Consider the following 16,363-nt stretch of genomic DNA (forward strand, 5'->3'; position numbering starts at 1 on the left):
TGGTTGTCCTTTAAAGTACCTATACACTAATTATACAGGGTGTACACAAAAATTTGGATGTGCCTCTCATATCTGCTCAATATGTGTTCAGTGTTCACATTTTTGGATGTTAATTGATCTAAAACCAATAATTTATGATCTTGTTTAAAAGTGTTTAATCTTATATTGTTTAATCGTACATTGCAGACTCTAGATATTTTTCTGATAATCTACCTCTTTAAAATTATATATAATTAGCCCTGTCCCTTAAATCACACCTTTAAAACCATGGATTAAAATATTTTTGCCATATCCCCCTCTTCTGCTTTGTTGACTTGATGTCATGCTCTTAACAATAGCAGTATAAGTAGAATAGGCTTGGGCTCATGGCCTTTGGGTTTGAGTCACACTTGGATACAGCCTCACATATTATGAAAAGTGACTTCTTTTAAGCTGTTTTTCAGGTTCCGTCTGTAAAGCCATTGGGACCATAAAATCTTAATGAAGGCCCTGTATTTGCTGCCCTGCATGTTTAAAGGCAATGTTTATGATTTCTAAGGAAGTGCTTTTCCTTCCGGTTTGTTTACATTCAAAAGCTCCTCAGCTTCATTCAGCTTTTAAAGTGAAACCATATGTTTCAGGACAAAAAAATTTTTTTTTAGAAATTCCCTGTCCTGAGCAGAGAGAGGGAGAGAAAGCCTAGCATATAGAACTGAGACCATTTTTAACCTATTACAGACACTGGGTATTTGCAAACACCTTAGACAAAGTTCAAGCCTGCAAATAGACTGGAGAGCTATCGGATTGTTGAGAGCTATCGGAGAGGATTGTTTTTGGGTGTTTTTTTTAAGAGTAAATCAGATCTCCTGGGAAGCTCTAAAGTCAATCATTCAGGTTTGACTTCTGGTGGCCAATTGAAAACATATGATTTGCCCTGAACATCATGATTTACGATGAGTGGAGTAAACAAGTGATGGGACAAAGGTCATGGATGTGGTTAAAGTGGTTTTTTGCATGTTTATCTTTTCTAGCATTCTTCATTGGGAAAGATCCCCACAAATGCTCTTATAATTAAAATGAATGTTATTCTGAAAGGCACTTGGTGTCTAAAGTGCATATCATTCCAATGTCCTGGAAAACTCAATTTTTTCTAGCATGGATTCAAGCAGCACAAACAGCCTTCTTTGACTCAAAGGCAATATTCATGATTTTAATCAAAAACACTTTTTTAAAAAATCTTAGGATGTTTCCTTGACATTTGCTAGCTCTCCAGTGTTTGCATGCTCAGCAAAACCCCAGTGCCTGTAAATCTGAAAAACTACATTTTGAAGGTTTGAAAAGCATGAATCGAGATGAAGATATTGCTCTATTTCTGCTCTGTGGCTGGGTAATATTGACTTATTTTTGCTGTAGATGGAACTGACTTTAAATTCAGGTGCGAAATGCATGAAAGGAAACACAGACAAAGAACTACAAAACTAATCAAACTGAGTTACAAATGATTTTCTGTGGTAATTTAAACATTGAATAAAAACTTATAGACAAGTTACACTTCACCTACATACTGTACAAACAAGTTATTTTATTTCCATTTACATCCCTAGCTATTTCAGATATCATAAAGGGAAACTGACCCTAAATTTGGGAAAGCGTTAACTACATGAAAGTAAACGCAGATGTAAAGTGCTACAAAATGAAACACCTTGAATAACAAATGGGTCTCTGTGGTAATTCAAAGAGTGAAAAAAAATTCCAGCTACGTACAAACAGTAGGTTTTTTTCCCATGAAGTACTGTTTCACCTGAAAAAGCTGAATGAAGCTAAAGAGCTTCTGAAAGTAAACAAACCAGCGTTTTTACCCACAATCATAGATGGTCCCTTTTAACTGTTACTGTGATTTCACAAAATGCTTATACATTTAAATATCTGCAGAAGTATAGTCCTGCCTACTCACACAGAAGTCAATATTCACCCTTTGAATGTTTTTTTTTAAAACATGCCTTCTTCCACATGATCTTTCCATTTCCCTTTGAAGGAATGTTGTGGTTAATGGATTTGTAGAGGTAACAGTACACATGCCCCAAACAGTGATTGCATTGCAGTGGTGAGCAGGGCAAGATGGAGAGGAAATCCACTATGTTTACTGTGGTGTCTGGCTCGGTTTCAGCATGCTGAACATTTTTAACTGTGCTGCTTGATTTATACACCATTCAGTCTCACGTTCACACTGTGGGAACATAGAAAAAAGAAGATGTATTACATAGCAGTCAATAGGTTTCTCTCTCTCTCTCGCTCTCTTTATCTCTCACTCTCTCTGCTTTGTACTGTGGACGTTTATGTGTGGTGGTTCCTCTGGTGAACACAGCTATGTTCAAACAGTTTTAGCCAGTGCCAGAAGTCCTTCTGAGGACAAGTTTTCAAGGTTATCTGAATCGCAATGAGATTTGAAATTTGGAGGATACAACATTCATTGTCTGACCATCACTGTACTTGTGTTTAAAAATTAAAATTAGTCTATATTTATAAATATATTATTTGTATAAATTAACTCCCAGGCCTGTAGGTGGCCTGTACCGGTGCCGCTGGTAGTGTCGCAGTCACAAAGCTCCAGGGACCTGGAGGTCGTGGATTCGATTCCTGCTTCGGGTGACTGTCTGTGAGGAGCTGGTGTGTTCTCCCCGTGTCCGCATGGGTTTCCTCCGGGTGCTCTGGTTTCCTCCCACAGTCCAAAAACACACGTTGGTAGGTGAATTGGCGACTCAAAAGTGTCCATATGTGTGAGTGAATGTGTGTGTGTGTGTGTGTGTGTTGCCCTGTGAAGGACTGGCGCCCCCTCCAGGGTGTATTCCCGCCTTGCGCCCAATGATTCCAGGTAGGCTCTGGACCCACTGAGACCCTGAACTGGATAAGTGGTTACAGATAATGAATGAATGAACTCCCAGGCCTTTTATTTTCTGAAGATTTATTTAGGCTTCAAGTTTAATGTAGTGCCAAAGAACAACTTCCCTACTTTTCTGGATGATATTAATTAATATGTATTAATAAAACATTAATTATATTTTATTTAATTTATATTTATGTAATATATAATAATCCTGATCCTGTATAAAAATCCTGATTCACTGTAGAGAATTCTATTCTGCTGAACCATTTTGTTGATTCCATGTCATTCACGTAACCTCAGAATTGCCAAATATTGTGATGTAAATAGTTTATATTGAATATGCAATGCCGTACCTATGCTGTTTCTTCCATCCCTACTGAGAACACATCTGTACTATGTTTGAACAGAGGTCATTACAGTTATCTAACTGAAAGAGTAGGCCAAGAGTGTCTGTGGTAGATCAGTGTCCATTCTTGGCCCAGAAAGCAAGTGGGTGGACTGAAATGTCCTCTGTCAGTAATTCGGGAAGACAATGAGCCGTTTTATTGCATTTTTTGAGATACATTATATTTATCAAACATTCAGCCTCTCAGTATTCTATTGCTAAATATACCATTGGGAGTCAAAGTTCAAGAAGTCATCGTCCGGTGCTATAAAAATCCACGGAAATTTCGTGAATTATGTGCTCTGAGTGGTTTTTGGACGCTTTGTGGAACTTACACGACGGGTTGAGTGTAAAGTCGACTCTTTGAGTGAATCGGTTCACGAATCAAATGCAAACGTTGTCAAGGCGGCCGCCTTAACTGTAAAGCACTGCGGGAAACCCTGAACTAGTTCTGAGCAACTGCGTTATTTGTTTTTTGGGTATCGCTAGGTGCTTTAGTAAATTTGGTAAATAATAATACTTTGACTTGAGTTTGTATTTAGGTTACTCTCTATCGACCTCTGATAATCTAGCTGTATTCCCCAGCGTGTTTAGGTCTGCATTCTCCCTCAATCTGGGTTTAGCTCCTAATGTTGCTTCTTACAGGAAAAGCCTTCCATTGTGTTGAGTGTTTCCTGTTCCTGAAATAGTTGTGTTTACTCACTGCATGTGTACCAGGCTGAAGGAGGATCCTAGACCTCCTGCTCCCCCCACTTACAGTTTAACAGTCATAGCCAACACCTTCCAACCTCCTCCAATAATTCCACATGTCTTATTCATTTGGGACAACACGTTCTTCACTTTTCAGAAGGTGGTATTAAAAAATCTTCAAAAAATAATAAAGTTTTATTTAAAAATTTTCCTTACTTTTCACTTTCTTCAAATAGCCTACATCATAAAATTAATTTAGAGTGAAATCATCGACAACCAGCACAAATTTACTGCCTTCTAATTTATCTGATATATTCCCATGGATTGGTAGTTTCCAAATGCTTTGCTGAGAAAATTCCTTTACACCAAACAAACCCTAATTTCCACAAAAATGATTCACACAAATTATTTTACCATGTTTGGCTTCAGCCCCCATAATTCATTCTTTTTACAGAGTTCATAATGTGGATTACATTTTATTTATGCTGAAATACGTATTGAATGAAAATATGCTGAAATATGTATTAAATGTCCTTATCTGTTTATTGAAATTTTAACAACAGTTTATATTCTCAGTCGGATATAAAAACTAAACATTGTTTCTCTCTGTGTCCAGAAGCTGACCTACGTATTGGAGAGCTACAGTGGGGAGACAGTGGAGTTTACTACTGCAAGGTGGTGATCCCAGATGATCTGGAGGGCCAAAATGAAGCACAAGTGGAGCTTCTGGTTCTGGGTGAGTGATAAAATGCAGTAAGAGACAGCCTTCATATACAGGAAATAGACCCATTCAGGCCTGAAAATGAGTAAACTAACACAGGAAGGGAAAGCATGCCAAGTGTCTGCTTAGCATGTATGCTCAGGATTTAGTCATAATTTCCTCTTTAACAATGTAAAAGAAGACAAAAACAACAGCTAACTTGTAAAAACTCATGTTGTTGAACTATACCTAGAATGTTAATAGACAAAGCAAAGTGTCACATTTATATCTAAAATGACATACCTTTTAATATATACTCATTATTATTATTATTATTATTATTATTATTATTATTATTTCTCAGAAATCATTAGGATTTCTACATCTAGAAGACCATGAATGTACCTCATTGACTTTTTTCAGCCACTTTTTGTCACTTCAGAGAAGTCTTTGAAGTTATGCTGAGGCAAATGGCTAAGAAACACTACTGTTTGAAGCACTGTAGCGCAGTACTGTGTTAGAAAAATGAACATTTGGAAAGACACCACTTTAGTTTCTCATCCTCTTGGGATTTTCTCACATCAGTTGACTCTACAAAGAGGCCCATTATCACATTCTCTGTCCCCTCAGTGATTTGAGTCTGGCTGTTACACAACAGCTGTAGGCAGGAGGAGGGTCGTGAGGCACCTCTGTCTTTCACAGCCCAAGTGAATTATGGGAGCACTTCACAAAGGTCTCACTGGGAGATCACTCTGCTACGCATTTGAAGACTCAACAGAGCTATTTACTTCAGAGTTTCATAGCCACTAACCTTTTCATGTGAACTGTGCTTTAGGTATTTCATTTGTGGCTGTGTAGGTGTTTAGTCATAAAGGTCAGAAACAAAACAAGAGATTTCTGGACCAGAAATGAAGGGTACTTCAAATATCGTAATTGAGTATTCTGTCAGATCTCCCATATTACTGCGTAATTTGATGTAAAACATCTCATGCAGGCAGGGTTTTTTGTGAAATAGCGCATTGCATGTTCACACCTGGTTTGCAATAGTTAAAATGAATGTCTTTTAGGCCAATTTATGCTTTTGCATTAAACCAATGGCATAAATAAATGTGTAGGTCCTGCATGAACCCTATGCTGTAGCCTGATGCCCTCCTCCCCGACATGTCAGCACAGGCCACCATGTCACCATGTCAGCACAGGCCATTATGAATGTGATTGGTTGGCAGTAGGACGAATATGTGTTAATATCACCAAGGAATCAAGAAATATGAACTCCTCTTCTTCACGTTACAGAAGAGGAAACAACAAATTCGTGGTGAGACATTTCCTCAGTTTAGTTTGGATATCACAGGATGAATCCAGAAGCATAAATTGCCTTTACAATGGACCAAGATACACTGCAGGGGTGTGTCTGAGTCTCATTCTAGAAAAACACAACTGAAATTAAGGTATATAATTATATTATATATTATATGTATATAATAGTTCAAATACAGAATGAACCCTCATTACTTTTGTACATGGGAAAGGTGGGTTTGTGGGTGTTTATAAAGTGAATGTTCAAATGAGACTGAGATGTGTTCAGCATCAGTTTAAAGTACTATGCAACAAATGGTCATATGAATCAGTTACATTATATTTTATTATTGTATAATTTTTTAGTGCAACAAATTGTATAGAAAGCAGCAACCCACTGGAGGTCGTGCTTCATGTCACAGTGCTCTAGAATATTAAACTGATTTTAGTAAATCCACAAACTCACTGCAGACATAGTACAGTATAGTTCAGTTGTCATTACCCCAGTTATTGCTGCCAAACATACATCATTACTTACTAGCTTTTACACCTTAATTTTAATGTGTATGTGGTCAGTTGCCCCCTCCAGGGTGTATTCCCGCCTTGCGCCCAATGATTCCAGGTAGGCTCTGGACCCACCGCGACCCTGAATTGGATAAGCGGTTACAGATGATAAATGAATGAATGAATGAATGTGGTCAGTTGAATTAGATCAGAGATTCCTCAATTATAACACACCAACTTTCAGCATTGAAGTTATACAGCTTACCATGAAAACAACAAAATATAATTGCACATAGGTATTGGATTTATGTTAAAATAGACAACACATTTGATCAACTTTAGAATCAGTGTTGAATATTCTGAAAACAGACCATTCTTCACTTGAAGCAAACTTAAAATTCAGACATGTTTGACCATCTTGAAATTTTGACAGGTTTAGTAATTCAGGATTTTTCCACTGTGGGTTTCTAAGTGTTGACTAACCTATGAAAAGACTGTACTGTGTAACAGTGCATGTCAGTTAATACCAATGGTGCTTTTTTCAGGCATATCTAAATAGTATTTTCCAAGCAGATTTTGAGCAATGCCTCACAGAAAGCTACAGATTTAGTTTGCTAGACAATGTTGAGGTAGTACTTGATAATGGCAGGCTTGTCTGGGCCGTGTAGCCCTTCAGCTAGATTTGCCTTGTCTAAGAGGTGGTGTGTTTTGTATACAGGCAGCTCTCAATTTGGCGACTGCTTTATGCCTTCACAAAAGCCTTGAGGCAATGTCATGCACTGGACGATCACCGTGATTGGGTGCTACATGTCCTCACTGTTGAGCATCACCCACTTGTGGAGGTGCTCCCATGGTAACAGAAGGCATTCTCTGTTCAGAAGTGGAGGATGGCGCAAAGGCCTATTGTACAAGCTGTTAAGAGTACAAGAAAATAGAAAAGATGGCAGTGGGAACTGGGTCCCGCTTTTTTTGTGCAATTTTTAAAATAAAAATTAATTTACAATTTTATAGCATTTAAAATAGTAAGCATAGTATGATTTAATAATGTATAACACCTCCAAATTCAATAAATGCAGCCATGAATTGCTTAATATTTTAAATGCTAGTTAAATGTATTTTTAGGATCTAGCCTGGGTCAGGAATCAAACCGCAGTCTGCCTCATGAAATACAGTGGTGTTACCCATTAAGATGTACCCACCAATTTACAATATTATTTGGGTTTGATCAGTATAAATACACATACAGGTAGGTGACAAAACCAGTTAGGCTACAGCAACCCACCTGAGCATATAATTTTCTTTTGGCATGGACTAGAATGTAATCCAAATAATATTTCCTCAATTAGACTTGATGATCTTTAGTGCTGTTTCACATGTCAGTCCAAAACCTATAGCTGGGTAAATATCTGCATGTAGCACATTGTGGGGAAATGCTGTTCTCACTTGTTTGTTTACGTTCAGAATCTCCACATATTTTAAAGTGGAATGGTATGTTTTAGGGGGGAAAAAATGACCTTTGTTTATATGTGACTGAAGTTTAATTTGTACGTTTTTATTCACTGTTTAAAATACCACAGAAACTCATTTGTAACCCGAGTTTTGTAGTACTTTCAGTAATGAAGTTAGCCATCTCCCAATTTGGAGACATTACACCTTATGACATCTAAAAGAGCAAAAATATGTCAAATATTACAAACCTATGGCGCAGGAATAGAGCAATGTCCTCATGTCAGTTTGTGTTTTTCAACATTTGTGGTACTCTCTGTTGTTCAAAAACTCCAGAAACTTTGCTGTGCCATGAGCAGAGAGAGAGAGAGGAAGCCTAGAATTTACTGACACCGGTGCTTCGTAACACATTAGATTAGTTTCAAGCACGTAAACAGACTGGAGAGCAGCAAATGGTCGGAAAACGTCTTCTGAATTTTATAAAAATGTTTTTGATTAAAATCTTTAAGGCCTTTTCCATTTGATGCCACATATTACTCACTGCTTTTGTACAACACTGAAACCTCAAATGAACAATTGTCTTTAGCATGAAGGACCTTTGCACTGTAACCCTAGTATAATATCTCTCTTTATATAGTTGGTGCGGTGCACTGTACTTGCTGGCTACTGAAACTCTAGCCAGCTGAGCTCCTGCCACCAGCTCCTCAATAATGAACCCTTTTTCAGAGTCACTTCGAACTTTTCCTTGTAATCATGATCCAAAATCAAGGTCAGCTTGGCCTGCTCACCATTTTTCAGACACCACACAACAAGATAGATGTTAATTGTTTAACTGGATGTTTGACCACTTGTTCATGTTTTCCCTGTCTACATATGGAGTACAATAAGAAGTTATGTACAAAATAAATCATAAACAACTCATTATTACAAAATTGATCAGGATAATACATGAAGAAATAATATTGAAATATATAAGTATAATACTCTTCAGTCATTTACTACTATTATAGCACACTAAACAAACCACACCCAGGGCACACTGAAGATAACAGAGCCAAATAATACCTGCTAGTCATTTTGGAAGCGTAAAAGACCTAGTCCTATCATGAGATCTTGTAAGGACATGTTTCTGAGCTAGTTTGTTTATGCAAAGCCCTTTTCTCTCATTGGAGTAATTGTTTTAATGTGACCATTAGCAGAGGGAGAGGCTGCAGATAAGCTGATAAAGTATGTGGCAGGACAGTTATGGCCTTTGGTAAGTACCAGTGGACAGTATTCCTTGGACGGTTTAGACACATTTTGACACATGTTGCTAAAACGTTTTGGGGTGGGTGGTAAAGCAAAAAGGTAGATACAACTCAGTTATATTTTAATCACAATAAATATCTCCACCTGCACTTACCAACACAATAGTAAGATGAACTTAAAATGTCTTAATGTTTCTAACAGTCCATTTGCAAAACAAAGTCAGATGTAGGGAAGTTTGGGAGGATAAAGTCATTGCCAGCTTGCTGGATCAAGCACAAATATTTGCAGTCGTTTGCTGATTTATGAGCATGGTGTTGTTGATAGTTAAAGGATACTAGCTGAATACTTGTTCTCAGTCAAGACCAGAAACAGACAGCCAAAACCAAAACACGTCATAGTACAAATACTATCAAATTCAGTATAATCACATCCAATAAAAATGTCTGTATTAGGACCTAAGACCAGACTCCATGGACATGGAAACGAATTTTCTTTTTGTAAAAAATATTGTGAAATAAAAACCTTTTTTTTATCCAGGTTCCTGTCATTAATTTATGAGAAAATCAAACTCATGGAAATTGGTTTTAAATGCATGTTGTGAGACACCCAGCGACATCAGCTCATGTTTTAATATACATTTAAGTCTTTAATTTATACCCTGGTTTTCACACTGATTTGGACTAAAGAAAAGGACTGTGTTGTAATACAGTGCTGCAGTAAAATGGCAGTCCTGTTCCATTCTATTTTGAAAAGAAAGTGCTTTGGATGGAGCAGACGGACATTTCCTTCAGTCCAGAGCCTGAAGCATCGTCCTTTTGTGCATGTGGGTCAGTTTAGGAACCCGATCTTCTTCTGTCCAGTTACTCCACGGTATGAGAGTTTTCATTTTAAAGTTTCTAAACTAGCCGTCAGAGGAGACTACAGATGTTCTGGAGAACAACTACAGGGCTTTGTGTCTGTACAACGATTTCTTACACACATTGTGCAGTGAAGCTAATAGGAATTATACCCCTGACCTCAGCAGTTCACCCTTCTCTGGTGCCAGGCATAGAGAGCGAATTCCAAGCTCTCGCTGATTTAAGCTTTTTTGACTGTAAGCTCAGAGCAGCACTGCCCAGGAGGTCCTCAGTCTACATACAAGCCCCTTTCCTGAGTGTCTGCTACAACTTTGTTAAAGTGGGTTTGTTCGGAACAGTAGGGCAGTCTGTCCTGGACAACATCAAAAAGCAGTGGTGGTCAGAAAAGCAGCGAAGATTAAAGGAGCAGTAAATAATTTTACTTAAAATAGTAAAGAATATTCAGGAAAGTCGTCATGATTTCTGATGACTATCACTTACATTGATACATGAGTTCAGAAGTAATGGAGGAGAAAGCATTGGCTGTGCTCCCATTTTACTACATTGTCCCTTACATTGATGAGGTAAATACAACCCCCTTTTCTCTAGACAAAACTTTTCTGAAGCTCTGTTGATGCTACAAATCAATCTTCGCCTTGGTCGTCTTCATCTTCTGGACTTGGAGTTGTGAGGATGTCGCCACATATCTGTTTAACTTAACTTTATAAAAATATGACCATTATAATTTTTGTAATATTTTATACTTACATATTGCGGTTAAACACACATAGTAATTTTATATGATAATTCAGTTATGAATATGATAATATATCAGTTTTTGTCTATCTGAAATACAGTGAATACAGAACACCCTGAACATGACACAAGCGGCGCAAGTGTGTCCTAATTCAGCTCTCAAATCTCTGAACAATTGAACACTTCAAACTCGTGCCTTCTGCTCACCTTTCAAGAAAGTCATCATGACTTTCAATGAAGAATTTAGGGCTTATGGCAACAAATGTGACGGGGGAAAGCTTGCAGACAGCAAAATCCTGGACATATTTGGCTATTTAGAAATCACGGCCGGATACATTTTTAGGTCCCAAAAAGAGGACTTGTCCTGGGAAAAGAGGACGTTTGGTCACCGCCGAACGGTTCCAAATTTAGTTCACAAACTGGAATGTGAAACATGGCTCAACTAGTGACAGATGGTGTAGTAGCGCCACATTAATTTCTCTCTGTTAAATATGACTGACAGTTCCTACTTGCTCATGTGCATTCCACCATTGGGTGTCAATCAGTCAGGCAGTAAGTGAAAATGCCTCTTCTCATTGAGCAAAAAATATATGTAGAAATTATATACATTACATAACCTGAAAATAAATTTAAATACAAAACGCATAAAAGCATTTAGCACTAGCATGACAGGAAGATATTTTACAAGTAGAACAAAAAACCCTGTTGGCTGCCCGTCATGAAAAGAGTTTCTTGCATTTTGAACATAATCTGGAAGTCTCATTTACTGTCAGTTTTTTTTTTCCGATGGCAGTAATTACAAAATAGAATGCATCATAGCAGAGCATAATGAGAGACATGCGCTGGCCTGAGGTTCATGAGAGGGGAAAAAAAAACCTTTATTCTGTGAGCTCTGCTAAGTGGAGCAGCAGATTGTAATGAAATGTGTGATTTTGTGCCTCATTGTGTTTGATCTATGACAAATGAATTTTCTGCTCATTTAATAATTTACACAAATACCTATTAATGGTAAGATTTCACAGACATGTCGATTATTTGGAATCTTTAATAACATAATCATGCATTTAGAGGCTAAATTTATAGAATTACTTTCTGTTTTGATTGCTTTGTATTCTACAGGTAGGATCCTGATTCCTTTCTCTTTTGAATACCTTTTGCTGCATGCACCAGTCACCACTTTCTGCCACAGTTCTTTTCAAATCACGTCCTGCACTGCTTTTGCTGATTTACCCTCTGTCACCTTCTTCCTCTGGATCTTTCTCTCTTTTTCTCTCTCTCTCACTCTCTCTCTCTCTCCAGGTCAGACAGGTGTGGCTGACGATCTCCTGCCTGAGTTTGATTTGGATATTATGCCAGGTACGGGTTCCCCCCACCTGTTGCAGAATCACCCTCACTGATCACCTCACTTCCTTCTTAATAACTGCTGTGATTTCACTGGCCAATCATCAACTGAGCAGTAAAATAATAACAAGAGACCACGCTTTTCAGTGCATCCTTTCTGTACTAATAATGTAGCTGTTTACAAACCCCATTTCTAAAAAAGCTGGGACGACAGAATGCAGTGACATGTACGTCATTTAAACTCAATATTTTATTGAAAGCAGTACAAACACAATGTTTTTTTTAAATATGCCCATTTTGCAAGCAAGATGTTACAGAATGTTGGGAGAGGGCAATATGCTACTGCTAAAAACTTTAATTAATAACATATATGTGACATAATTGGGTTTTAAATGAGCATTTTAGATGGGTTAAATGGAGAGCTTCACCATTGTGTGAAACACTGCATGGGCAAATACTGAAAAACTTTAAGAATCACATTTCTCAAATACAATAGCAAAGATCCTTGATGTCTTCATGTACAGTACATACTATCATTAAAAGTTTCAGAGAATCCAGAGAAATCTCTGTATGATTATGCGAAAAGGCCCAAATTATGTTTGGGCCCTCAGGTAGCACAGAATTAAAAAAACAGACATGTTTCTGTAGCAGAAATCACTACATGGTCTTAAAAATATTTCTGAAAACCATTGTTTTTGAACACAGATTATCGCTGCAAACGAAAATGCAAGTTACTATTCTATCATACAAAAAAGATACCATATATAATCTGGATCCAGAAACACTGTCTCGTTTCATAAGCCTGAGCTCATTTAATATGGACTGAAGCAAAAAAGTGTTCTGTCGTGCGGCACGGTGGCGCAGCAGGCAGTCTCGCAGTCACACAGCTCCAGGGACCTGGAGGTTGTGGGTTCGATTCCTGCTCTGGCTGACTATGAGGAGTTTGGTGTGTTCTCTGTGTCCGCATGGGTTTCCTCCGGGTGCTCCGGTTTCCTCCAAAAAAACCCCAAAAAAACTCCCGTTGGTAGGTGAATTGGCGACTCAAAAGTGCCCATAGGTGTGAGTGTGTGTGTTGCCCTGTGAAGGACTGGCGCCCCCTCGGGAGTGTATTCCTGCCTTGCGCCCAATGATTCCAAGTAGGCTCTGGACCCACCGCAACCCTGAACTGGATAAGTGCTTACAGATAATGAATGAATGCTGCGTTCTCTGAGCTAAAGGAAAGGGACCATCCAGCTTGTTGTAAGTGCACAGTTTCAACATTTTTTTTTAAAATGTATTCATTTTTAATTGAACTATTACTTTATCTTCTTTCTATTTGTCATTATTACTATTTTAAATAAGCATATCTATTTTGTATGTGTTTATTTATTTGTGAATTTAATATATGTTTGGGTGATTGTCTCTCTGACTAATGTGTGAAGATGGAGATTTTGGTATAACTACTTGAAATGTACACTGATTTACTTTTCCTGCTATTGGGTCATCAATAAAAAGAAGAAGAAAAAAAGATGATGCAACACAGTAGTAAACATGCCAGTCCCAAGGTTTTTTGAACGTGTTGCTGGAATGGACATTCCTCAGTTTCAACATTTGAAATGCTGTCTTTGTACTACTTTCATTAAAACAAAGGGTTGCACAACAGATTTGCACAACACTGCATTGTTCTTCTGGAAATGGGGTTTGTAGAAATTGTTGTTTCTAACTACTCATTGGCTTTGTGGGAACTACTTCTGAATCAACAGATGCTCCCCTCAAACTGCAATTGTTTAACTGATCTCTATTAGATATTTTTGTGACACTGTATGATTTATTGTAAGATACATCATAGTTAAAATTGACAACAGTATGGATAACATTCAAGCATGAAGCTACTAGTATTTGGAGATAAACCATGTACTTTTGTCCAGATTTTTAGATCACAATATGCCATGTAGCCCTATGAAAAATCATAAGCAAGTAAATATAAGATTTAAACATCTTGAGAGTTTGGCTAATATGTCTTCATTTAGAGATCTTACAGAGTACAAGCTGGTGGCTATAAGCTCCTGTTACTTAATAGATAGGAATCTTGTAGCTCAAGATGCAACAGACCTAAAGATGTAAACAGGATTTCAAAGCATTTACCAGTGAATTAAAACATTGAGAGTTATCAACAGCAACCTGGATTCATCACTTTGCCATTTAGAAATTATATATGTAGTGTCTATGATGAGCTGTTACCACCATTATAATCATCTACAGTTGTCAACTGAGCCAGGTTACCTTTGTCCAATGCGTCCAATCTGATGTGACTTTGGCCACATTTGTCAGTTTGGGCTATATGAGATTTGCCTTCATTACCCTTCAGCTTGATGAGCTATGTCCTGTTTGATGGGTCTTAGTTTGTTCTTCCTCAGACTAATATAATCACTAGTGGTGAGTGCACAGTGCTGTTGAATGGCAGAATACTGCAAACCTTGCCGTCTGGACCCATACTAATAAAAGATATCACTTGGCCCTTGTCAAAATTTCTCAGATATTCACACCTATTTCTCTCACATTCAGTATATATATCTCAAACCAGCTGATGAGAACCAACTGTTTGCTTACTGTTATATCTAGAGCATGACATGTGCCTTGGTTACAAGATACTTAATGTCATTCACTAAGTGGTCTTAACATTTTGCTTCATTCATATATTTGTCTAATTATTTTTGAAGCGTCACTTTTAAAATAGAGCATGTTGCAGAGCAGGATTTGAAGGTGTTGTCATGCACTGCTAGCTACACCATTCAGATTCTCAAAATATTTATATTCTGAATTAAGCAATAACAGATAGTTATAAAAAGAACAGTACTGTTATGCAGGATCTTGAGCAGGTCTCAGTACTTAGCTACATTTCACAGTTAGTTTTTACCATAGGCAAAACCAATGTCCAGTAAATATGTTTACAGTAGAATTGGGCTGAAGTGTTCATACTGGGTGTGACTCCAAAGGAAAGAGTTAAATCAGGATAGCTGTAGTGACTAATGAGTGTGGTAATACGGGATTAAACCGCTGATTACACAAAGCAACTCACTGACAGCGCTGTGCGTCTTCAGTCTGACTTGTACGATATGGCAGAAAGAATTTCAGTGACAACTCACATTGACATCATTCATTCACTTTACAAGAACAATGTGTCAGCTTTCTCAGCTAGGACATATTAAGGAGTCTCTTATCTCTAGTGACTGTAGCAGTAATGGCAAACCAAGTCGTTCATGGCTCTCAGTGTTCCTCCCAAACTATTGTGTCTGTAGGTTTTGTCCAGAGGAGCTAGCATGTTATCAGTATTTGTCCAATAACATAATGTTACCTTTATCATAAAATCATAGAGAGCAAAGTGAGCAAAATGACTCTCTCAAAACAGTTTTTGTTATTTACATGTGCTGTTTTTTTAGCTGGTATGGGGGAGCTTACTATATATTTCCTTCAAGACATGTCACATATCTTTTGACTGCCAGTAACACAATGTCATTGTACAGTTCATCATATTTTAAGCAGATCACTAGCTGCCAGAACCTGTTACATCTATTAACTAGTGCCTGCCTTGGCTACCATCTCACCGAGTGATTAGGAAGAAGGAGGGACGTCCATGGATAGCTTTTAGACTTGTGTTAGCTAGGAAACCACAGTCTGAATTTTTAAACGCCATGTTTATTCCCAGTAAGAAATGAATGATAAATAAATAAAATAAGTAATAATAATAAATAGTAACACACATACAGCCGCTGTTAGATTTTATTTCACAGTTGATTTAATTGATTTGTTGATTAAAATTAGGATAAAAACAAAAGGCAGTAAAATCAGACTATGTTTTTATTTTTTAGCTGTGGAACTGCTATATCAAGAGCACAAGTCAGAGTATATTTATCACCTTACCTCAGTTATGGCTCCACCACTTTGAATTTGGTCCTGAATCTGATATTGAAGTTGAATAGAAAAAAAAATTTGAGCTTGCGGAATATGCATTTATATTTATTTATTTATTTTTTTCATTTAAAAGATGCTTTCAGAAATCTGATTTAGACAAATGAATGAGCAAACATAGGTGAGTAAATTGCGCGCAAATATGAAATAAGATCAACTTTCCAATTAATCAGACTTTACCCATCCCTCCTATGGTCCAACACATTTGAAGCGTCTAAGAAGTTGAGATGTTTTATTGTTTACTTGTTTACTTTGTATGTTTGCATTTTACAGTCTGCTGCTCCTGCTAGAGGGAGTTGTTTTGTTTTGTGCTGAATTAAGAATGTATTATACAACTTCTCAATTTCCTC

At 37.4% G+C, this 16,363-nt stretch overlaps 1 protein-coding gene across 3 annotated transcripts in view; it reads left to right on the forward strand.

Annotated features, from left to right (window-relative positions):
* The window catches only part of LOC136686417 (immunoglobulin-like domain-containing receptor 2), a 36,810-nt gene that overhangs the window by 8,524 nt on the left and 11,923 nt on the right, over positions 1 to 16,363 (forward strand). For 2 of the 3 annotated variants that reach the window (XM_066660179.1, XM_066660182.1), the window contains exons 3-4: positions 4,555 to 4,674; positions 12,024 to 12,080. In XM_066660179.1, coding sequence (XP_066516276.1) covers positions 4,555 to 4,674; positions 12,024 to 12,080 — 177 coding nt within the window. The remainder of the gene's footprint in view (positions 1 to 4,554; positions 4,675 to 12,023; positions 12,081 to 16,363) is intronic. The other variant, XM_066660180.1, reaches the window with a different exon arrangement.

The sequence above is a fragment of the Hoplias malabaricus genome, chromosome 2, assembly GCF_029633855.1.
Source record: "Hoplias malabaricus isolate fHopMal1 chromosome 2, fHopMal1.hap1, whole genome shotgun sequence".
Lineage (NCBI taxonomy): Eukaryota > Metazoa > Chordata > Actinopteri > Characiformes > Erythrinidae > Hoplias > Hoplias malabaricus.